The sequence below is a fragment of the Marmota marmota genome, unplaced genomic scaffold (genome assembly GCF_001458135.2).
Source record: "Marmota marmota marmota unplaced genomic scaffold, marMar, whole genome shotgun sequence".
NCBI classification, from domain to species: Eukaryota; Metazoa; Chordata; class Mammalia; order Rodentia; family Sciuridae; genus Marmota; species Marmota marmota.
The window spans coordinates 21,414,191-21,437,716 of record NW_025999990.1 but is presented as its reverse complement, the minus strand read 5'-3'; the positions used below and the strand labels follow the sequence as shown (position 1 = coordinate 21,437,716).

General features: G+C 41.6%; 1 protein-coding gene across 1 annotated transcript in view; it reads right to left on the bottom strand.

The window, feature by feature from the left end:
• Window positions 1-660: 660 nt before the first annotated feature.
• The window catches only part of Epg5 (ectopic P-granules 5 autophagy tethering factor), a 98,440-nt gene continuing 75,574 nt past the window's right edge, over window positions 661-23,526 (bottom strand). The window contains exons 31-44 of the mRNA XM_048806289.1: window positions 23,277-23,490; window positions 20,979-21,127; window positions 20,197-20,398; window positions 19,582-19,660; window positions 18,159-18,265; window positions 16,877-17,052; window positions 14,193-14,378; window positions 13,469-13,678; window positions 12,656-12,800; window positions 10,337-10,579; window positions 9,091-9,307; window positions 8,396-8,611; window positions 6,739-6,853; window positions 661-5,019 (exon numbers count right to left, since the gene is read on the bottom strand). Of these exons, the coding sequence (XP_048662246.1) occupies window positions 4,837-5,019; window positions 6,739-6,853; window positions 8,396-8,611; window positions 9,091-9,307; window positions 10,337-10,579; window positions 12,656-12,800; window positions 13,469-13,678; window positions 14,193-14,378; window positions 16,877-17,052; window positions 18,159-18,265; window positions 19,582-19,660; window positions 20,197-20,398; window positions 20,979-21,127; window positions 23,277-23,490 (2,442 nt within the window). The 3' untranslated portion in view covers window positions 661-4,836. The remainder of the gene's footprint in view (window positions 5,020-6,738; window positions 6,854-8,395; window positions 8,612-9,090; window positions 9,308-10,336; window positions 10,580-12,655; window positions 12,801-13,468; window positions 13,679-14,192; window positions 14,379-16,876; window positions 17,053-18,158; window positions 18,266-19,581; window positions 19,661-20,196; window positions 20,399-20,978; window positions 21,128-23,276; window positions 23,491-23,526) is intronic.

Here is a 23,526-nt window from a genome sequence, read left to right as displayed (position 1 = left end):
ACAGGCTGGAGCCTTCTGTTCCCTCAGCACAGCACCCATGAAAACAAGTCTGCTCATGAGCCACTTTCCAACCCTTAAACCCTGTGGTTTTTATCTGGAAAGCAGCCCAACTCAGAGAGTGATGTGAGACCCACCACACCCAGAAGGCCTCATCCTTGGTTAATCCCAAATTGATGATAATCCCCAGTGGAATGTGCAGCCCCTCCCGCCAATTCTAGGCATGTCTTACAAATCCATGAAAATTAACATTAAGGAGAAATTTCCTGAGATTCCAATACTGAAGGCCCATTTTCAGAGCAGACCCTTTTAGCAACCCCTGGGGCGCTGCCCTCTGCTGGCAGCTCCGCCTTCTGGCAGCTCCCTCCCTCACACCAGATCACCACTCAGGCAGGGGGAGCCTCAGTGCAGCTCTTAAGCCCCACCTCCTACAGAGGTTAGGCCACATTACAGACTGTGAGGGGTCTCCTGATCTCTCTGACAGTCTCTGGTTCACGCCAATTCTTTTTGAAATTAGAGGCTTCACCACTGAAGTAAACACCACAGAGTAAAGATCTAAAAGCCATTACAAACTAATTTAAAATTTTTCTTCATGTGATGTATGTATAAAAAGACGACCTGCCAACAATCTTGCCAAAAACAATGAGACAGGCCCACCATGGGTAAATTGACTCTGAATGTAGTTTATTTGCAGAATTTTACTTAATCAATTCTTATTTATTCCTGTTTCTCACCATGATATAAAAACTCATCTTCTGTACAAGCATGTAAAACATTGAACAACGCATAAGAAGTGAATATTGCACATTTAATGATCAAAATAAAGTAGAGGTTTTTAAAGGCCACTTTAGACATGTGGGAAGAAAAAGTTGAATACACTGAAGTATTTGTCTCCAACTTTAGTGATTTTCAACCATAGAAAGAAAAATAAATTCTAACTCTCAGTGCTCAGTGAGAGATCACATTGGTACATTTAAAAACAAGTTATAATCAACAACATTCCTTAGCAAGTTCATTATCCCAAAATAGGATCAGTAATTTTTTTTCAAGTTTTTCTCATCAGAAATCAGGAAGCTATCCAAAGTGAAGGGAACTTCAGAGACAGCTGCACAGGTCACAGGATGCTCCAGAATATGAGTATCATGGTGGAGAAACAAAGTCAGTCTTAGGGCCTGACTTATGTCAAGAGTTTTACCCAGCACGACCCAGATGCAAATGGAAGATCAGGGTAGGGGAATGTTTCTTTTGAAAGGGACACGCTTCCAACATGGAGGGCAGACAGCAGTAAAGGACTAAGCGTGGAGCACCTTGTTTGTGAGACGTGCCTCACACCCATGCAATGAGACCAGTCTTCAGCAGCAACTCATATTAAACCGAGGTATAGAGTTTGAACTCGCCACGAGTTTAATGTGTTTAATGTGCCAACCATACGTCACAGCTAGAGCCAATACTGCCCAAGTGTCCAGAGGAGTGAACTGCACTGCTTGACCTCAAGCATGACATGCCAGGGCAGGGGCCAGGATGAGGAGAGGGAGGCACCAAGGCAGAGAAGGCGAAGGAGCGCCCTCTCCTGGCACTGTTGATTACCAACCTCCTCAACTGTGCTCTAGGTGCCTCACCTAGTCCCATACTGTGCCCCGGGGCAGCCCTCTGGACATCATGGTAGAAAACTAAGGATTGTGGGGCATTTAGTCTGGAAAGGACTAAGAGATGGGGCCACATGGTGTCAGAGGTGTGACGGGAAGGGAAATGTGTGCTGAGAGGGGAGCAAGAGATGGAGCCAGCCTGGACTGCGCCAGGTAGGTCCACAGCCAACCCTCAACCTTTCCAGGAGACACCTCGCTGTCAGAGCAGAACCACATGTGACCCGCCAGCAGCAGCCTGCATGGCCCTACAAGGGCTGGCCTGTGGCCAATGGCCAGGTGGGGGAGGCTGAGTATCCCACTGAGTGAGCGAGTGGTGGGCAGCCGGTGTGTGAATGCTCCTACTGACTTTTAAATGTTGATTATTCTAGACATTTACTTCCAGCTCCAGAAGAAACAACTAATTTTAGGAACAAAAACCCCACACACAAAAATGGTGTTACTACCTTTCATTCAAACACAAAGGCACAGACATGATTAACTTATACAATATGGACACACTGGTTTTCGTGACTACTCAGGAGTAACAAGACTGTCACTTGACTGGAGGAGGTTAGATAAGTTTGCATTCTCTACACTAATTCCCTCCAGTCTCAGAGACTCAGGCTTAACCCTGGGGAGGCAGAGGCATTCACAGACTAAGCCAAGAAACTGATCAAGAAACGGCCACACGTCAGAGCTGAGGGTGAGTGTGCAGGACCTTTGAAACAGTGGGACCAAGCTCCACCTGCCAGTGTCACACTGTGCAGACACATCCATCAGCACCTTCCTGCCTCCATGGCCCATGGCTCCCAGCTCTCTGCCCTTCACCTGTTCTAGTCAGTAGAGCCAGGAGATGGGGGGAACAGAACTGTCTCTCTGACCTCTACTGCAGGGCAGGTAAGGATGGGAGCAGCACTTTTCATTGGGAGCAGAACACTGTCTCCTCCTTCCTGCTCCCAAAAAGCATCAGACGTCCTTATCTGAGCCAGATGCCATGGCCAGCCACTGTGCGGAGAAATCCAGGGTGTGCACCTTCCACACTGCTCAGCCCACAAGCAGGCCTTGGTCTTGCCCAGTGCCAGTGCTGTCATGCAGCACCTGCCACTGTCTCTCAGACTGTGGCCCTGTGCTCTGTGAAGGCTGGCTATCTTTTCAAGCAAAGGCTTGTTACCTGCAAGCAGAAGGCAGGGTGGCCTAGGTAGAGCCTTCCTTCCCCAGAGATGACAGCAGCACTGCCATGTTCTTTAAATACCTATGAGATAAGCAAACCTTCTGACAGGAAGCATGAAGAAGTGCAAGCAGTTTTATTGACCATCTTTGCAACTCAAGTTACAAGGTCAGGTAAATAAGATGACATCAGTTATAAAAATCTACATCAACTTCAGTCTCTGATATACTCTGTTAGTGAAGAAGCCCTGAAATTCAGATTCGTAGAAGTTACAACCAAAGCCTGACTTTATTTTTTAAAATCTTTACAAACTAAATATGGTATAAATATTATAAACTTTCAAAAATTAACAGTTTGATCATAATTTTCTTTAGAATGTGCATACTGTCACTCAAAAACTTCACATTTGAGGATATCAATAATTTCATTCTCCTCAAAGAAAACAGCACACAAATTATTTCCTGTCATAAAATCACTGTTGCCAAATTGGCCAATTTAACTGTCTGCAGCTTCTAAAATTTTCACATACGTAGAATAAGAAGATGACTGTTTTGAAAGCAGAGAGAAGCAAAAACAAGGAAAGCTGAGACATGTCACTGTGAGATGACTCTCTGTGGCCTACGAAACTCGAACGCTGAACAGAGATTTTCTTTATCGGAGTGCCAAGGCATGTCTGTGAGGTGGAATTTTCTGTCCAACGAAAAAGAAAAGTTCCTACAAACTCCCAGATGCGGGGGATATGTGGGATATGGTAGGAGTTCTACATCTGCTAACTATATCCCTCTCTCTCTACTGAGAGTTTTTGGTGAATATTTAGGCATTTGGGGATATTTTTGTAGGGCTGCACAAAACCTACAAATACACATTATGAAAGCTGGGCAACAAAATCCATTTTGAGCCAAGAGTTATGTTGACAAATATTTTCAGACTAATTCCTGGGGGAAATAACATGAGCAAGAAGAAGGCACCAATGAGGCAACGTTGTAGACAGGCTTTGGTAATGAATGACTGTCAAGGGCGGCCGAAGGCACAAGGCGACTCAAAGAAGAAAAAAAAAAAAGACAGATTTCAGAAATTCTCCTGACCTGGCCCAGTTTCCATGGGCAAGTGTTTCAGCAGGTCCACCAGCTTTATCTGAGTTTAAATATGGAGGGAAGAAGCTAGCAGGGTTTGGAGAAGTGAGTCCCCAGTCCCCTGCTCAACAGTGGGGCCTTTAGATAGCAACCTTGGTGTCCATCAAGAATTTCAAACTTCAATGTCGAGGGAGTGAGGTGAATGAGGGGACCCAAGGGCATGGAGCGACTCTGGGCTCGCACTCTGCAGCCCCTGCCATGTGAACCAAATAAAACACGAGTGTGCCCAGCACACTCATCACAGAGCACCAGCCTGACACGTTGATTCAGACAGAGGCTCTTCCATAAGGATACACAGTCAGAGGGAAGCAGACACGTCACAATCTCTGCTGTCCACTATAGTGTCAAGTTTTTCACATGGCTCACTTTAATTCAGCATTTTTATCTCCCTTCTGAGAGAAATAACATAATACCTTTAGGCTATGTATTTCCCCACATTTGAGAAATACAGAAATTCTCAAGGTTGATTTTTTTCCACACTAAAAGCACACAAATGGGGTTCAAAGTGAGGGTTATATATGACTCTCAAAGCAGTCAGATCTGGCACAGGAATCTTGACGTTTAAATAAAACAGGGGAGTCAGAGGTGGAGACATATCATGAAAATTCCCTCTGCGGGTCTTATGAGATGAGGACAGTTGGCAACTGTGAGTGGCTCTATACCCAAGTGGAACTTAGTAAGTTTCAGTTGTGGATGAACATAAACACTAAAAAGTCCCCAGAGAGTGAAACACACACACACACACACACACGGACACACAGAATCACTTAATGCCTCCCAATTGCATCTCCAGTCACCCATCCCCCGTGGCTAAACTGAACTCTGCAATGAAAGTAAGCAAAGTTATTTGTGCAACAGCAAAGTTAAATGTAAACATAAACAGTGATGGAGTTTGTCACGAGCCTCGTGGTTACTACCGTATGTTGTCCAGATAATGCACTTCTGGGTAGAGACAGTTAACGAGAAGAGCCAGGAAGCTTTTCCCATCTTGGAGGCAATGGCCAGGATGCTTTATAAACTGGGCAGCTTGCAAAATCTGATCCTGGTATTCAACATACTGCTTACTCAGTGTCATGGATTCAAGAGCAGTCAGAGCCTAAAAGACATGAAAGACAGAGGGTTAACCCCACAGATGCACACCACCTGACTGTGACAGGTACAGCACTACCGTCAGTATCTGGTCTCACTGTGAGCCTTGAGGGAGGGAAGCCCACAGAACCAGAATGAGGAGTCCAGAAGGCAGGCGCTGACTAACACAGCCAGAGGTGGCCACAACCCAAGCTTATCCCCTATTTTGTGCTGTTATTTCTCAACCCTGCCTCGCAGGGAGCCACTGCAGCAGCCGTCCCGGTCTTACCGATGGATTCCTCACCTGCCACACCCATTTCCAGAGTAGGCCCTGTCCTCGTTCTCCCCAGTCCCACCTGTGGGGTTGTCCCCACCAGATCAGCTGCCCCTCTCTTCGTAGAAGCCAACCAGAACCCATAGATGCACCTTGCTAATGTGACACCTGTGTAACTCGCTGCTGGGTCTGTTCTTAGGTTACAAAATGACATATTCAACTATCTAACTGAATGAAATTCTAAGGAAACCAGCTGCTACATGCTGCTGAGGGTAAAAGATAAGGTCATTAAATTGGTGAACAGGCATAATGCACAGGTCAAGTTTCCCCCTATTCCATCTGACAAATGACCCAAAACTGAGGGAGGAAAATGTCCCCACATCTGTTTTCAAAGGAAGAAATAAGGAAAACATTCTTCTATTCCATAATTTTAATTTTTCCTTCCTTCCTAGGAGAAAGGGAAAGAGACTGTATATGGAAAAAACAAAATTTCAGAATAGTAGTTCCTGAGCGTGGGGAGTTTTATTTTCCAGCTGACAAGCTGGGCCCCCCACCCCAGGGTTCTGAAAGTATCCTCTCCCCACTGGGGCACGCCCACCCCATGTGAAGTCCTCCAATTCCACCTACTCCTATGTCTGGGAACTGTGACACTAAAGAGTATCAATTAAGAATCATTTGGTTGGTCCAGAAAACATGAAGGGAGAAGATTTTCTTTTTGAGGATAAGTGACCGAGAAGCTGAGAAATCAATCACCAGGTTAGCTGTAAAGTCTTAGTGTTGAAAATAAACTAGGGATTTTGGTACCAAGGTATGAGCTGTGTGAACAGTTTAAGCGTTGGATGGGAATCGGGGGGGGGGGGAGGAATCATTCTCTCTCCCTACTCCCTACCCTTTTTTACATCTAACCCCCAAAATGGTACAATATGACAGGCTGCCTAAAATTAATCCTTTTATAAAAAGACGACATTTTTCAAGTCTGAAAATCTTGATGGCAAGTATGTAAGGAACATGCAGAAAGACAATGCTTTGAGTCTACTGGAAGGCAGGCAAAGGGAGCCCAGGTGACTCTCAGGAAGTTAAAGCAGCATCCCAATGCCCCAGATCTTGGGGCCACAGGAAAGGTGAAGACTCAAACACACCCTGAAATGCACCTCATTGAAATGCACTTCCCACCCTCAGAGAACTCAGCTGCCCCACTGTGCTGCTTCATGCAAAACACTAGGGATTCATTCCAACAGCAGCTCTCCAGCAGTGAGTGACAAGTATTCGGTATTTTATGAACTGGGATCCCTGTGAAGAACCTGCCAACTATTCCATCTGATCCTTGTATTTAATATCTCACATGGCATGCAGCTGGCTTAGACATGATCAAGCTGCATAAGAAGAGCAGCTAAGGGGGCTCAGCTCTTACCATGCACAGACATCCTGCAGAGTGGAGAGGGAGCAGCCTGGAGCCAGGCTAGCTGTACTGACCTGCTGAGCTTTTGGGGTCAAATGTAGTTCAGAGCCAGGCTTCAATCGGATCTGATCTTCTGAAGGAACCTGAATTGAAAGGAAGGCAGCCATGCCTCGGGCAGCCACTCGGAACCTGAAGTGATAGGGAAAGACAAAAACATGTAAGTGACCATTAGAGTGAGCATTTAAAAATAAATACCATATTTTCTACTAAAACACAAGATAAACATATTTCCAGATCTACTGTGTAATAAGCCTATTTAGGAAAATCTTCATTATAAAAATGTGCCCATAATTCAGATCCAAGAATGAAAGTATTGGCAAAGATGTGGAATAATGGAACACTCATATATTGCTGGTGGGAATGTAAACGATGCAGGAACTATGGAAACCATTTTGGCACTTACTTAATAAGTAAAACATACACTCTCCATATGACCCAGCAATTCCACTCTTAGGTATATATCCAAAAGAACTGAATACAGATGTGCTAAGAAAAATCTGTACATGACTATTCATAATAACATTATCCACAAAAGCCAAAAAGATTGAAACAGTTCAATTACCTATCAGCTGATAAATGGATTGTTGAGAGCCACAGCCGAAGGGGCCCCAGCAAACTTTCAGACTGCCAGCTGATGATTGGCTCACAGCGCCCCAGCAACATCTTGCTGATTGGCTCCTCTGCAGTGAGGCTCATTGGGCTGTTTCCCTGCCTTTCAGACCACCGAGCTGCTCATTGGGGGACTTTTTTGGCTCCGCCCACGCGACCCAGCCAATCGGCCTCAAGAGCAAGAGGATTGTGGGAGGTGGAGAGAAGCTTGTGTGGGAGAGAGAGGCTTGTGGAAAGCCGGTGGTGGCAGTTGAGGCTCTGAGGGTTTTTCCTGAGAGGCTGTTTTGTTTGGCGTGTGTGGTTCTAAAAATAAAGTTAGTTTCTTTTGACAAGTGGCTCCTGATTGTGCCCAGCCAGACTGCGGCAATGGATAAACAAAATGTAGTAGATCCATAAGATAGAACATTATCCAGCTATATAAAGGAATGAAGAATTGACACATGAACAACACAGCTGAACCTTGAGAATGTTATGCTAAGTGAAAGAAGTCAGACACCAGAGGCCACATATTATAAAATTCCATTTTCACAAAATGGTCCTTCTTTTCTTTTTGGTACTGGGGATTGAACCCAGGGGAATTTGGCCACTGAGCTATATCCCAGCCCTTTTTATTTGTTATTTTCAGACAGGGTCTCCCTAAGTTGATTAGAGCCTTGCTTACTTGCTGAGGCTGGCCTTGAACTTGCAATCCTTCTGCCTACCCTCCAGAGTCCCTGGAATTACAGGTGTGTACCAGCATGCTTTAAGAAATGACCAACCTCGCATACCATCAATGGCTCCAAACCAAAAAGAAATCAGTAGTGTAATTAGATTACAAAGTCAACATAGAAGAGATAACACTAAAATACACTGTCTGAACTTCAAACTGTTGCAAACAAGAAAAAATAAATATGCTTTTTAGAATACCAAGATGTAATAAAGGTTTGGGTTATTGTGTTTTCCCCCCTTTGTCTTTCTGGAAAACGTAACTCCTACATCAAAAACCCTATTCCAGAGTCCCACCCTGAAATAGGTGCCGATATCTGAGGCCTTCCAAGAAAGCAGTGGTAGGTGCATCCTCACCTGTTGGACAAGGGAGACTTCCGGCCCAATCCAATCGCCCCCAAAATCCCAGAGCTGAGCCTCTCCTCAGCCAGGAGGTTTTGCCTGCTCTGAAGCATGAGCAGAATTCGGACAACAGATTCCGTGAGGACTGAGTCGTTCTGCTCAGTCTGAATCAGGGACAGCTGCAGGACTTGGTGCCACCATAGAAATAGCTTTGCCTCTTCCTGTGCAGAGCTGGGGAAGGTGCCAGAGAGAGTAAAATTAGAAGTGAGATTTTTTTTTTTTTCCCCACTCCATTTCACTGAATGTCCACATTTGACTTTTAAGTAAAGGAGACATTTAGTACCTTAAAACCCTAAGCTAATTGGTGTTAACAAATGTTAATGCTACAGTTTAGTGACTACTTACTCTGTGCTAGACACTGTGTCTGGGTTTCATGCTTTCACTTAATGTTCACAACCCTGGGATGTAGGGATTTTCATAGGAAAGCTGCAATCTGATGCTTAAAATGCTTATTTTAGGAAATTAAAAACTTGCTCAGAAAATTAAGCCATCAAGAAAAGAATCTTTTCCAAACAAGTGTCATGGTACCTTATAGCCTTGTTTGTTTTTTCTTAATTCTGTCTTCTTAAATAATTTCTTATCTAAATCCTTAAATTCTAAGTTAACCAAGTACCTTACCAGTTTTATAAAGCAGCCAGAAGCCAACACACCTTGGATACACCTGTTCCAACCACTTGCTGAGGATGAGCAGCACCTTCATTTCATTCCTTAGAGTCTGCTCACTATTCAAACACTGGAGCAGGTAGACATAAAGGGTCAGATAACTGCCAAGGGCCAGGCACTCCTGCAGAAATTCTTCTATGGTGAGCTCAGGAACTTGAAGGGACACCAGAATGGGACCCCATCCTAAATTTTGATTGAGGGAGCCTAAGGAAAAAAAAAAAGAGAGAAGACATCAAGACATAAAAAAGAGTCTAATTACTTAACAACTGCAACAAATCTTTTCACTTTAAGCTTCATGCCAAGGTAACATCTCTTATGTTGGCTCTATAAGCCACAGAAGTGAAATGTGCGCTGAGTATGGCTCAGTGGTAGAGTGCCTGCCTAGTATGTGTGAGGCCCTGGGTTCGATCCCAAGAACCACATACACACAAAGCTCAGGCCATAACTCCACACGTTGATTTTTTAATAATACAAATAAATTTCAAACAGAAGTATTAATCCTAATGATTCTCAGCTCTGCAGAGAGTGAGGGCAGGGTGCATAGTGGTGTGCATATCACTTCCACTGGTGGACATGGAATGTTGTGGGTTGTTGGGATAAGACATATGGCAGGTTATGGGCACTTCTGGAACCTTGCTCTGATATCCTTCTTTCTCTTCCACTGTCTAGTATCATGTATATTTGGATATCAGAGTTGAGATGGGCTGTTCTGAGCAATTCTTAATCCAGAGTCTGAAAGTTTAGAGGCAGGGAATAAGAAGGCAAGGAAGGACAGGAGAGAGTGATTTCTTCACAAAAGAGTTTAAAAAGCATGACCAGAAACAAACAAACAAAAAACATTTCTATAAAAACTCCTTTTATCAAAACTGACCCAAAAAAGGGGAAAATAAACAGAGTGATCATTATTATATAGACTTTGGAGTACAATATTCATTTTGAGGACCATGACTTTGCTTATGATACACTCTAAAACCAATGTAAAACAAGTTAGAGCTTTTGTCCCTTGAAATAGGTGATGGCACCAATAGATATGGATGAGTGATTCATATGCTAACTGCAGATCTTTATGAAAAAAATATATATTAATATAGATATATAGATATACATCAATACAGATATGTCAGAACATTCATTTACAGAGCAGAAATTAGAATGGTAGAATCTAGAAATATATTTCCTGGTGACAGAGCTTTAATCTTTCCTGAAAGACCAACAGAAGACGTGTCCCCTAACCTTCCTTAAAGTAGGCGGAGATGCAGGCTTCTGTAGTCTCTGCCATGTGGCGGACGGATGCCAAGCTCTGGCAGGCTGCTGTTAACAGGGGCAGCACCACCAGCCCATGCACTTTTTGGCCAATCCAGGTCCGGATACTGCCCCGGAGGAACTCTGCCGTTGGAATAGTTGCATTGTTCATCATCATCAGGACTTCCATAAAGAGGCTGCTGAGGGCCATGTGGCGGGTCTGGCTGTCCATGTCTGAAGGGGAACACAGACATGCTCTCAGGCCGCTGGCATAGGGACAAGAATGTGATCATGAAAACAACAGTGCTACAATCTTAGCTGCGCTTTGGGTAGATATGATAAGCTAATTAGTAAGAGTACCCTCCACCCCCGAGTCCAACTCCCAACACAGCCATTGCCAAGCTATCAATAGTCTAGAGTGATTTACATAGAATAAAGATTATTATAGCTTAAAAGCAAATATAAAAGTATGGAAAAGATTCCTAACAGCAGCTCTTCTATTTCTTCTCCCCCGCCCCTTTACTCCCCTCCCCCCGCCTTTTTTTTTTTTTTTTTTTTTTTTAAAGAAAGAGATCTATGTTGCTCAGGCTGGCCTCAAACTCCTGGGCCTATAAGAACATGTTACCATGCCCTATTTCTTTGTTTTTTAAATAAGAAAAGTGAACAGACTATAAAATAAACACGTTTTTCAAAGAAAACTGCCAGAAAAAGAGCAAATTCTATTTCACAAGCATGAAGGGAGGTCACTGGGGCAGCATCCTTCACCCTCAAGCATGAGAAATACATGTCACTGGGAGTTTTAAAAAGCACGATTTTTACCAATGGCTTCTAGCTCTCTTTGAGTTGGGTACTTTAAAAAAAGAAAACAAAACTTTCTTAAGGCTTTGTTGCCACAGGATTCAGTATTTGCATCCATGGGACTGGTAAAAAGTTAGAAGATCTTATTCATCACACCCAACAAAACAAACTACTTATACACTGTAAAACAGACCCTACCAACTGTAAGATCTACTTCTTATCAATCAAGAACTTAAAAACTCTTGAGAGAAAGAAAAACAGCAATGTGCCTGGGAATTTTTCTTCATATATTTCTATGGGTATAAATATTCTTAGTGACTAAGTCTTTGTCTCAATTTCAACTAAAAAGCAATTTTAATTTATCTTTTAATTATGACTCATAGTAACAAATTACTACAATAAGCCTCATAACAGATCCTAGCCTCTCCCCTTCCTGTTCATCATCAACCAGGGCAATAAACATTTCCCTGAAAACCAGATCTGATCCTGTTACTCTTCTGATTAAAATTTTCCTAAAACACTCTTCCAGCTCCCTTCCCCGGGCAGCTATTGTTCAAACCTCAAGGCCAACTCACATATGACCAACTGTGGCACAGTTTCTCCAGTACCTACTGACTTTTCTTTTTCTTTTTTTCTTTTTTTGTAGCGGGTACAGGGGGACAATTTAACCAGTATGAATTCATATTTCAAAACCATGTGAGGGACTGGGGATGTGGATCTATGGTAGAGCACTTGCCTAGTATGCATAAGACCCTGGGTTTGATTTTAAGCACCACAGGAGGACACATAAAAGAAAATTTGTCCTTAACCAATATTCAAAATGGACCTCTTTCCCTGCCACATACCAAGGCCAGAACAGGTAATTGTCTTTTCTCTCCTTTCACAGGAGCATGTGCATCTCTGGCTCATCTGTGCAGGAAAGATGTCACTCTGTGGCTTACACATGGGATCTCCTTTTAGGCTGCCAACTCGGGCAGGCCCTGTGCTTTATCACCCCTGCTATTCTCTGAGAAGGCTCAGGTGATAGCCATCTTGTTTCATCTACCTTTAAGGGTTTGTTCCCCCTTTTACTTCATTTCTGGCCTCTGAGATTTCCCAGCAGGAGAGGCAGCCAGGATGTCGTCCAGTCTACCAAACATGAAGAACAGAAATTCTCCATGTAAAGTATCTTGACAATTCTACAGGTGATTCTGAAGTGCTCTCCTACTTCCCAGTCAAACCCCTAGGCATGCTGCTCGCTGGCAGGCTTCCTGCTACCTTCTAATAACTAAATCCAGAGTGTCCAGCTTGACCCCCAGTCCACTTTACCTCACACCAGCATCGCCAGGGCCAGCTCCTCCTCAAGTTCTTAACACTCCGCCTCTCTCCAGGGCTGACTAAGCAGCTCTTTGACCACTGTCTCTCTGGAAACGGGAATGGCAGGGTCCTGCCCGTTTTCCTCACCCCACAATGCCTTACTGTGACAGCAATTCATAGATTATGTGAATATGTGGCTTCCCACTGGTCACTTACCAGGCGGGTTAAAGACAATGATATCATCCAAGAGCTTAGACATTTCCTGTTCTAGGACAGCAAAGGTGACTTTTCCAGTTTGTTCCAGGGTGCTGAGGAATTGAACCATCTGATGAGTGAAAGCTTGGCATTTTGGAACCATATCCTGACAAACAAGAAAAGGATCACTCAAATGAATCCAAGCAAGGAGTGTGGACTGAGGATTCCCCGGGAGCATAGCACTGCTCTGAACACTTGGGCAAGGAGTGGAGAGGACAGATCAAGGAGCCACACGAGGACCTCATCCAGGCATCCCAGGGTCCCATGTTTGGGGCTATGCAAACCTGCGGTAACTAGATTAGAACCTGCCTTCTCCCAATTCCACACAACACCCCTCCTTCTCCACTACATTCGTCATATTAACTACACACGGATTACCTGCCAGGATCTTTCCAAAAACTTTCATGCTCACTATCTAATTCAGTCCTCATAATACTTTGTGAGGTGGTCCTGAGTCTGTCAGACCTCAAGCTCATACTCGTCACCGTTCCTGCCACTGATGACATTCATAAAATGAAACCAGTGGCCCACTGCCAGCTCTCAATCCTTCTGACCTCTGGTAAACATGTGTCACTGATAATAGGTCAAGACTTTGCAAAAGAGAGAAACCCAAACCAAAGGATCCAAGCAAGGGACCAATATGAATACACAATGACACTCCCCCAACCTTCTCTGCTGAGCAGTCAGCACGTCTGAGACTGTCCTCAGTGGTACTTATGCTACTTCCAGTCCTGAAGACCTTGCCCTGCCTTTTAAAGCACCCTCTCAACTTACAAGATGTTTCTGGCTGTCAGTAGGAATGGAAAGTCCTGCAGACACTTTCAGAAGCTTCACAATCAATTCAGCAGAAGATTCCTTTGCCAGGATGATGGTCGGTGGGTAGTGACTGCTGAAATAACTTAGCACGCTCTGGTACGACACAATGTCCACAAGGTGCCACGAGAGCGAGCTTGTCTGTCCAAGGAGACTAAGTAAAGGCGAATCCTAAAAATGGAACAGATGGCTTTAGTTCCAGAGTCCCATCTTCTGAGAAATATGTCATTCTAACTACTCCATAAGAAAGCTACTAAGGTGTTCTATCAAAGCACAGAATCTCAGATATCAAGTAAGAATCTACTCATTAGGAGCATTAGTAATGGCAATAACCAAAGTCATGGCAAAAACCCACTAATATTAAGATCTAAAAAACTATTCGGAACCAATTTTCAAAGGAACTCTGCTCTGGTGGCACACGCCAACACTGAAGCACAGAGCACAAACTAGGAAGTAGATATAAAATAAAATAAATTGATGTGTTCTAACTTAGTGAGGTTCTCTCCATGACTTAGGCAATGGATGATCCAAGAAAAGCAAGCATCTCATTAAAGGCACAGCTCATATGCCACGCACCTATTCATGCTGACAGAGGGAGGCACTAAGGAAACAACCGAAAAGCCACGACCCAGTAGAAACTGAGGAGCTACAGAGCTTCGTGTGATCACAAGCCCCCCAAACTTACTGTCTGTTCTATAAGTTGAACTTCCTTTGCCAGTAAAATCATCATGAAAAGGAGGCAGACAATCATGCTCCGGGTTTCAGGCTGGGGGTTGGGGTTCCAGGCATCAGCAAGCACACTAACCCAATTGACTTCACAAAGCACGGTTCCCAAAAACAAGAAACAGCTCTTGGGGCTTCCTCGTTCCACCTTCAAGGAAATAGATGAAAATCAGTGTTTTGCTTTATGCTGTTTGACTTATCTTTAAAATGTATATAAATCAGTGTTTCATGTATTTGTTTTTAAAAACATTTTCCCCAGATTATACATACCATCCATAATCCTAACTTCCAGAGATAAACATTTGTCATATCTTTCCTTCCATGTTGTACATGCATGCATTTTTAAATTTCAATAATTCTTTGTTTTGTTTATTGAAACAAGGTTTCACTATGTTGTTCAGGCTTGGTCTCTAACTCCAGGGCTCAAAGGATCCTTCTGCATGAGCCTCCTAAATGCTGGAACTACAGGTGCACACCACTGTGCCTGGTGGATTCTAATAATTCCTACCAGGCAAGGAACCACCTCCCCTAACCCCAACCCTGGTGGAGATTCCTTGCCACACTGAGTCACTGGAGATGCAAGAGTATGTCAGAATCTTCAGGTGTGCTGAGACAGGATGAAAATTGAGCTCTACTAGTTAGTAGTTCTCAAACTTGAGTGAGCATCAGAACCACCAGGATCTTAAAACACAGATGGCTGGGCCTACCCCCAGAGCTGTTAATTTCCCACATATGGGTTGGCAGCAGGAATGTGCACTGCTAACAAGTTCCCAGGTGATGCTGATGCTGATGCTGCTGTCCCCAGGATCATACACTGAGACCTGCTGCAATATATAATACTTAATGTAATGTTATATTTATTAAAAATATCTTCATATTATTGGTCTTTATAATTTTTGATGACTACATAGTGCTTAAATTCTTAGTAGGGTTTTTTGGGGGGATATATTCTATAAACTATATGAGTTATATTTTATAAGCCTATTTCAATAATTGTAATTTATTTAAAAACAAAACATGGCTAAGTAATAAGATTTTTCTTTCAAAATAAAGAATAAAAGCTCTTCATAAACTCATGATCAGTGATTTACACCTTCCCATTACTGTATTATATTACACTAACTACTAGTTCTCTTCCTTCTTAGAAAACAATTCATCCTCCTTTATAATCTGTTCTCCATCCTCAGCCTCATTTTTGTGTTAAAAAAAAAAAAAGCATACTTGATTATGCCAACAAGATATAGTAAGTAAAAAGATTCCCAGCTTCTGGGCAGGTCAAGGGCCATCTATCATCAGAATAATATCCTTAGACATAGATGGATCTACAGCATCCCTTGTCAGATGGGTTTACTATTCAATCAGTCTTACAATGAAGGTCATCCTCTTTCTTAGTTAAAATTCCATCTTATAGTTCTTTAAAACAACTTTCTCTCATGTTCATAATGGTGATTAAACATCTATTTAGTGTGTGCACTATTTACTAAATGCAACTACAAAATCATTCTTCAGGGGCTGGGGATGTTGCTCAAGCGGTAGCGCGCTCGCCTGGCATGCGTGTGGCCTGAGTTCGATCCTCAGCACCACATACAAACGAAGATGTTGTGTCCGCCGAAAACTAAAAAATAAATATTAAAATTCTCTCTCTCTCTCTCTCTCTCTAAAAAAAAAAATCATTCTTCAATCTTATATTTCTCTAAAACGAATACCCTCAGCTTCCCTGGAGCTCGCTACACAAGAATGATGGGAAAGAGCAGCACTGGGCGGGCTCACCACAGCACAAAAGGCTGTAGTATATTTACTAATTATCAAAAATAACTATAGATATGTATCAACTAAAGCACTTAGGGTGCCTTAATGATAAATATGACATTGAGAGTCAACACAAATTAAATGATGACTAACAAACAAATGAACCGAAACGATCATAAAAACCTAAGCTAAGATTATAAACCTAAACCTAGATTATAAAATGTTTTTGTGGTTTTTTTTTTTTTTTTTAACCAGAAACTTAGTAAGAACAACAAAAACTGTGCCAAATGCCTGACTGGTATATAAGTAACACTGCAGTACTGTTTTTTGTTAACTATTGCTTCTACTACAGACTCACACACACACTTACTGGTACTATTTTCAGACCATTTCAGGGTTTTTTTATAATTATGATGCAGTGTCCGTTGTTACACTGCACTTTATCATCTACAGTATTGTCATTCACTTATTTGCTAAAAGAAACTAATGGCTTGAGTACCAATTCATATCTTCTTTAATAGAGCATTTAACAAGTTGTTCTAATGACACCATTCTAGAAAAATCATATACACAGAAACACCAACCAAGATCGAGCAAGACTAAGTCATTAAACTATGTACTCACCCAACATAAAGTCTAGAAAATGACTGACATATTACAGACACAATGTTTCTCTGGGTTTTAAAAGCTGTTCTATAGATATTTTCCGATCCTCTACTAACATACATAAAGAAATTATTTCCACAGCCTGCTGCTTTCCACAAGTACCACTGAGGAGGCACCCAATGTGTGCACAGCCCTCTTTGGCACACACTGTCCCTGCACAGAACCACGGGGAAGAGGCTGCTCCCCAGCAGCAGACCACTCCATGGTGTGACACACGGGTGAAGGGCTCACTTTGAAGAAGGCCTCCATGAGCATCTGATCGGGATGCAGGTCCTTCCACTGGAGTTTCTGGTATGCACTATGAAAAGCATACAGAATGAACTCTGGCATTTTGGGTGCAGTACATGCTTCACAATAATGCATCAGGTGTAACCGAAGGGCTCCTTCATCACCTGGCAACAACTTGTCTAGAATTGAAAAAGAAAATACAGCTAAGGACCTTTGGTATTTTTTTCTTCTTGTTTTTTTCCCTCTCTTTCTCACTCTCTCATGTGCCCTCTCGTGCTCTCTCTCTTTTAAACTGGGGAATGAACCCAGGGGCACTTGACCACCGAGCCTCATCCCCAGCCCATTTTATTTTTTATTTTGAGACAGGGTCTCACTAAGTTGCTGAGGCTGGTCCTGAACTTGCAATTCTCCTGCCCTAGCCTCCCCAGTCACTGGGATTCTAGGCATATGCCACTGCTTCTGGTTGGTTTTTCTTTTTTCAAAAAAAAAAAAAAAAAAATTAGAAAACATGAATTTGAACCAAAAATCTAAAATCTAAAGTTCTCAATGTGTATCCAATTTCAAAGATTTTCATGTATAGGAGGGGGAACACTGGCAGATAATAATAAGGACTGGTATTTTAATTACTTGGGCAACTGATATAGTGGAGACATATGGCCTTTTAACTCTAATATACTTTTACAGTCTGTTGCCCTCAGCATGTATTCATTTAGTCTCATGTATTTAGTGCCTCATTCACCTGGCACCTTGGAGGAATTCAATATTCCTCAAAAGAAATGTTCCACACATTTCTCAGAAAATAGAAAAAAACACATACAAATGACCAGTAGCTCATATCATTTACCATTATAGAAATGCAATGAAACCATTAAATCCACAAGGAAACATTACATCACACCTGTTAGATTGCCTTTTATTAAAAAGACAGAAGATGAGTGCTGGAGAGGATATAGAGAAAGAAGCTCCTATAAATAGTTGGTGGGAATGTAAATTAGTACAACCATTAAGGAGAAAGATGGGGGAGGTCTTCAAAATACTAGCAACAGGCAACATCTGAAGAGGGGATGGCTGCAAATTTTCCAGCAAATGACAAACTCAGAGCAACCTCACACAAAAAGAAGTCACAAACTTAACATTACATAATAGTTATTAGTGGCCTTTCTTCAGTCCCAGCTGACTGCCCATCGATTAAAATAAAATACAATAAGAAGGCAGAGGCAAAAGCATGACTGAATAACTTGGGGAAAAAGTGAGCCCTAACCAGACATCCAGGCTCCCTCCCTACCTTTAAAACTCTCATGCAGTAAATCCACACAGTCAGCGAACAACTGCACAATGTCTGAGGCCACCACAGCATCACTCTCCAGCCAAGGGTAATGTCGCTGTTGGGTGCTTTAAAGAAAAGAAACACAAGCTTAGGAATGAAAGTGCCCTTGATCAAATTACCCTAATTCCCAGAGTCTAGGGTTGGCCAGGTCCTAGAAAATCTTGCATTACGTACCCCTAACACATATCTCGACCACTTCAATGGCTGTGAATTCCTGGCAGCAAATTGTAGAGAGTAACATCAACCACATAAGTTTACTTTCTCTCCTTCCGACCTTTTATTCTGGTACAATTAAAAGTTCAGAAGTTGCTATCTAATCCTTAAATTAACATCTTTTTGCATCTAATTTATACCCTTGAATATCTCAGTTACATTTCAAACAGTTTAGAAAAATACCTTAAGGTGCGTTTCAACAAAAAATTTTCTCTACCTGAAGCATGAAAAAATAAAGTAAAATCCATGTAACAAAAAGATGGCCAAAAATTAACAGACAGGAATGGCCAAAGAATTCTTTAGATGAAAATTTTAAATTTTGAATCTGGTCCAGAAAGTTAATTATCAAAATAAATTCTATTAATTCATCTCAAAGATAAAACAGGCAGCCTTTCACTATAGCCAGTCTATGTACAGTCAATACAAAATCCTGAAGCTTTCACATCAGTCAAGGAGAAAATCTAGAATCTTTCATGTTTCCCCTAAAGGGCTCTTGAAGCAGCACTGGAAATAGGAGTCAAGGACCTGAGCTCCAGCTCCAACTTTAACACAACCAACTGACAGGAGACCTGAGTTAAAACATTCAGGTTCTGAGCCTCAAGATCAAATTAATGCTTCAAAAGGGGGAAGAAACACACACACACACACACACACACCCCACTCATCACTGTATTTGGACAGCTATATAACTCTAAGTACTTTTAATAATCATGAAATAATGCTTTCACATCTAACAGCAGATTTCCATGTTTTAAAGGATAATTCTACCCAATAATTTAATAATCAACTTAGTTCCAAAAAATAACTCAGGTAGTAAAGAAAATTAAGGAAGTCCCATCTTTTGTAGTGCTGTTATCAAAACCTAAGAGGAACCTCAGGAGAACAGCATCTTTTTATTTTTAAATCAAGTACCAAAATGCATTCAACTTCTTTATTGTAGAAAACTGGAAATGATTTTCCTACTCTGTTCCAAAATTAATATCAAGACAACATCTCTAATCACACAGACTAATAATTCCATAAACTTTTAAGTCTTAAGTTTTATTTTTAAAAATTCTAAATTTAAATATAGCCCAATACTTCAATCATCACCTTTATCAAAACCTTTAATTACTTACTGTAAGTAAATAAGTCCCCCCAAATTTTGAATATCGGAAAAAGTATTTACCTTTCACTGTCCTCTAAAACCAAGATCCATGGCTTAAAGAGCTGGATGGTTACTGAATGTAGGGATCTCAGCACTGAAACTGCAAACATTTAGGAGATAATGCTTTGTCAATACCATTGGTAACATTTTATAGAAAATCTAGTTCTTAGTATATGTACACTCAATAAGCCTATGTTGATATATAAGCAACATGCTTAGTACAACTAAATATGTTTGATACGTTTGCTTCGTTTATTGCAATGAATTTGAGTTGAAGACTTTTTTTATTATAACACAATGTCATGGCTAATTTTAAAACATACATTTTTTTCCAGGACAAATACTTAATATTCAGAATCTGTCCTTAGCTACATAAATTATAGAAAGAAGGAAGTAGAGATAGAAACCCATCTCTTTGCACCACACCCTGCAAAGGATTAGAGATGAGCTACAGTAAGCCACCTATATTCAATGTGTAATGAATACAGCATGACACAGATATAGGGTGCACTTGGACTATATAATTTCTATCTCCTCTCCTTGACAGTCGATATAAATCTCCTAATGTAGCTATTCAAATGTCTTCTAATGGAAGGGCAGAACATCTTACTCCACATTGCACTAAAGACATGTTACCTGTTTTGCTGCTGGCAGATGGGTCTTGGGCCAAGGAGACCATTTCTGAGTCAATCAGCCTTTTCACAAGATAGCCCAAAAGTGTCTTCACATCAGCCATGTACGGATTCCATTTTGAAAATAAACCAAAGCTTTTAAAGTCCAACTTGGATAACCGAAGCTTATAAAAAAAGTCTGAAAGCCACTGTATGGTCTCCACTACCTGGAAAAAAAAAAAAAGACCAATCAAAATGCTTACGAAATATCTGCTTTTAAGAGTATTATATGTCTAACTGGGATAAGCACACTGGAGGTCTTTGACTTTTTAATAGAGTTTCAAAGAGACAGAAAACATGAAAATAAATCAGTGGGTTTCAAATTCATTCTCTAAAGTAAAAGAACCTTCTTTCAAATAAATTCTTACATGAACCCACATGCAATAAAACTGGTAAAACCCAAGACTGTGAGACACTGTATGAAAACCCACCCAGTGGCCTCAGGGTTGAGTCAGATGGGCTAAGGCAGGTAGGAAAGCACCTGGCCTCATCTGGAACAGACAGAAATTGGACTCAGAAGTATGACATAAAAAACATGCAGACAAAGGGGACAAGAAGGTAGTAAAGAACAACAAAGAAAAACATTGCGTTCTGAAAGATAGAGCACAAAAGCCAGCTTTTTAGATGTTATCCAAAAGCATCTTGGATACTTTTAAATATGCTCCAATTGTTTTTTAAAAAAAAAAAAACCAGCAAGGGAAATGAAAAAGAAATACACAAACACCTCAGCCACCAAAAGCTACACACCTGCTTGTCTGACAAGAGAACATTCGAAGAGCTGTGCAGCACAGTGCCCTCAGCAGAAGCTGCCCCCTGATGGCAGCTCGGGGCAGTGCAGCCCAGGGCTCGCAGAGTGGCTTTCCAACACTCAGGGCTCAGCAACTGCTCTGAAGAGCCTGGGGAGCAGACAGAGAGAACAAGTCAGTATCCTTCCAAAACTCACTTTTCACCTTTAATCAAAGAATACATGATTAGAGGTTTTCAGTTTAACCAAAGCAATAATAATTAAATAAAAATCCAAACGAAATCATAGGAATATCTGAGATAAAGAGACCAAAGTAAAGAAAATTTACTGAAAAAACTGATAGCTAAACATTCAACTTTCCTTGTTCCTGGTAACCCAGATAGAAGTGAGTTCTGCAAAGCTATTAGAGCTGGAATGAGATGGGAATCCCAGCCTACAACCCAGCTGGAGAATGGTAAAGGTTCCACTGTTCTGGCCGGAGGGTGATAGCTATCTATGGGTGTGAAACAAACAATAGTGACAGGACAAGGGTCACTGGATGCAGAATGCAACTCCAGAATCTAGCCTCCTGGGAAAGAGTCCATCCAGCGCTAAAATTCTACTCCTACAATGGGTAAAACCTAAACCAAGACCTAAAGGCAGCACATGGAGAACACCAGCCAGTATTCCCAACTAGTTCCCATTCTACTACCTACATTCCCATCCCACAGGACAGAACAATACCTCCCTAACCCTAACCCTAATCAAACAGGTTCATGGAAGTTCACAGGAAAGTCTGAGGGGAAAGATGAGAGGTTGGCTGCAATATGTGAAGTGGGGGCATCAAGGGGACAGCAAGGTACCCCAGGGTTCCTATAGTCTGGATCCTAGGACAGAGGCCTGGAATCAATGTACTGGTATGAGAGTTGTGCAGACCTAGAAGACAGCAATAAAGCCATGAATAGCTCATCTATGAAGAATGAACAGGTGGAAGGGCAAAGGCTGGAACCCTGGGAATACTGCTCTGGCAGCAGGGGAGGGAAAGAAAATTAGGAGGTCATAGGTCATGGAATCAGAGTAATTCAGTTAAAGGTAAGTAGAAATTCATGATAAGTAGAAATTTTCTGCTAAATATGAGTCAGTGGTAGCCTGTATAGGTCACAATCTCTTTGAGAGGTTTCAGGGGAAAACCCAGAATACATACTTGATCAAATTTTGAAATGTATAATAAATATTAGCTATGTACATATTCATTAAAATTTGTACAAATGTATTTCCATTCACCATCCACTCTGCAACTTGCCTCTCTAGCTTAGTGCTTTGAAAATGAGAGATTATATATTTAAGGATCTTTCAAAACAATGAATCATTACAATGAATCAATACAATGAATCATTAACTTGTCCATTAAACAAATTCTATTAAGCAATACAAAGATTTGGTAAAGAGCAAAACTAAGTTTTGCCTTATATTTATAAATATAGTATGCCATATGAATGAAAAATAATGTTATCTCATTGACTGAAGTTCAATAAAATTACTGCCTAGTGAAATTTCAAAATAAAAAAGCCTAGACCTTTTATTTTAAAAGTATTTTGTTTCAGTTGTAGTTGGGCACAATACCTTTATTTTATTTTTATGTGGTGCTAAGGATTGAACCCAGCGCCTTGCACGTGCTAGGCAAGCGCTCCACCACTGGGCCATAACCCCAGCCCAAGCCTAGACCCTTTTATTTTTCCTTTAATCTCTAACACTTCTCTGGAAAATTACAGGAAAGAGACGATAGAAATGGTGGGAATGTGGCAAATTTAATGTTGTTCTTTTCCTTGGCAAATATAAGTACAGCCTGCCATTCAAGAACAGAAGGCAGGAGTAAAAAATAAGTCAAAATAATAGGTGGGGTGGGATGACCCAAAATGTATCCACCACTTGGAAACACAGAGAAACCAAACAGCATATGAAACACATGCTCCCTTCCTTGCCAAATTTGTTGTCTGCAGAGTAAGCAGCTCCTCTCCCACTTCACCCTACCTCAAGAGCAGCAAAGTCAAGGTAAGAAGTTACTGTGTAACTGGGGACACCAATACCAAAGCCTGAGAGCTGCCTTGCCCAGGCTGGGCCCATTCTAGCGTTCAGGACAGTGGCTGATCATTCTTACAGATACCAACTTTGGGCACTGTTAGTTGAGCGCTTTCAGTGATGATTAGTAATTTTCAAATTCTATGTTTACATTATTCTTACATTTCTGGATGCTACCTGGTAAATGTGGCATTAAATATATGCAGAGATCTAGTTAATCACAATTAAATGAAGATACTTACTTTGCATCAGCAGCCTGAGAACATCACTGTACTGGTCAGGGAACTGGTAGAGAAGAAGGTAAGTCCAGTGCTTACAGAAAAGATTAAATGGCATCAAAATATCTTCATCTGGTTCAAGGCCCCAGGCAGTAAGTGCCAAATGAATGGACTCCAGAAGCCTGGTACGATCAGACAGAGGAGGTTTAGTGGCGTTTAACCATTGCTTAAGATCGAACTAAAAAGAAAAAGAAACAAGAAGCAGATTTATTTA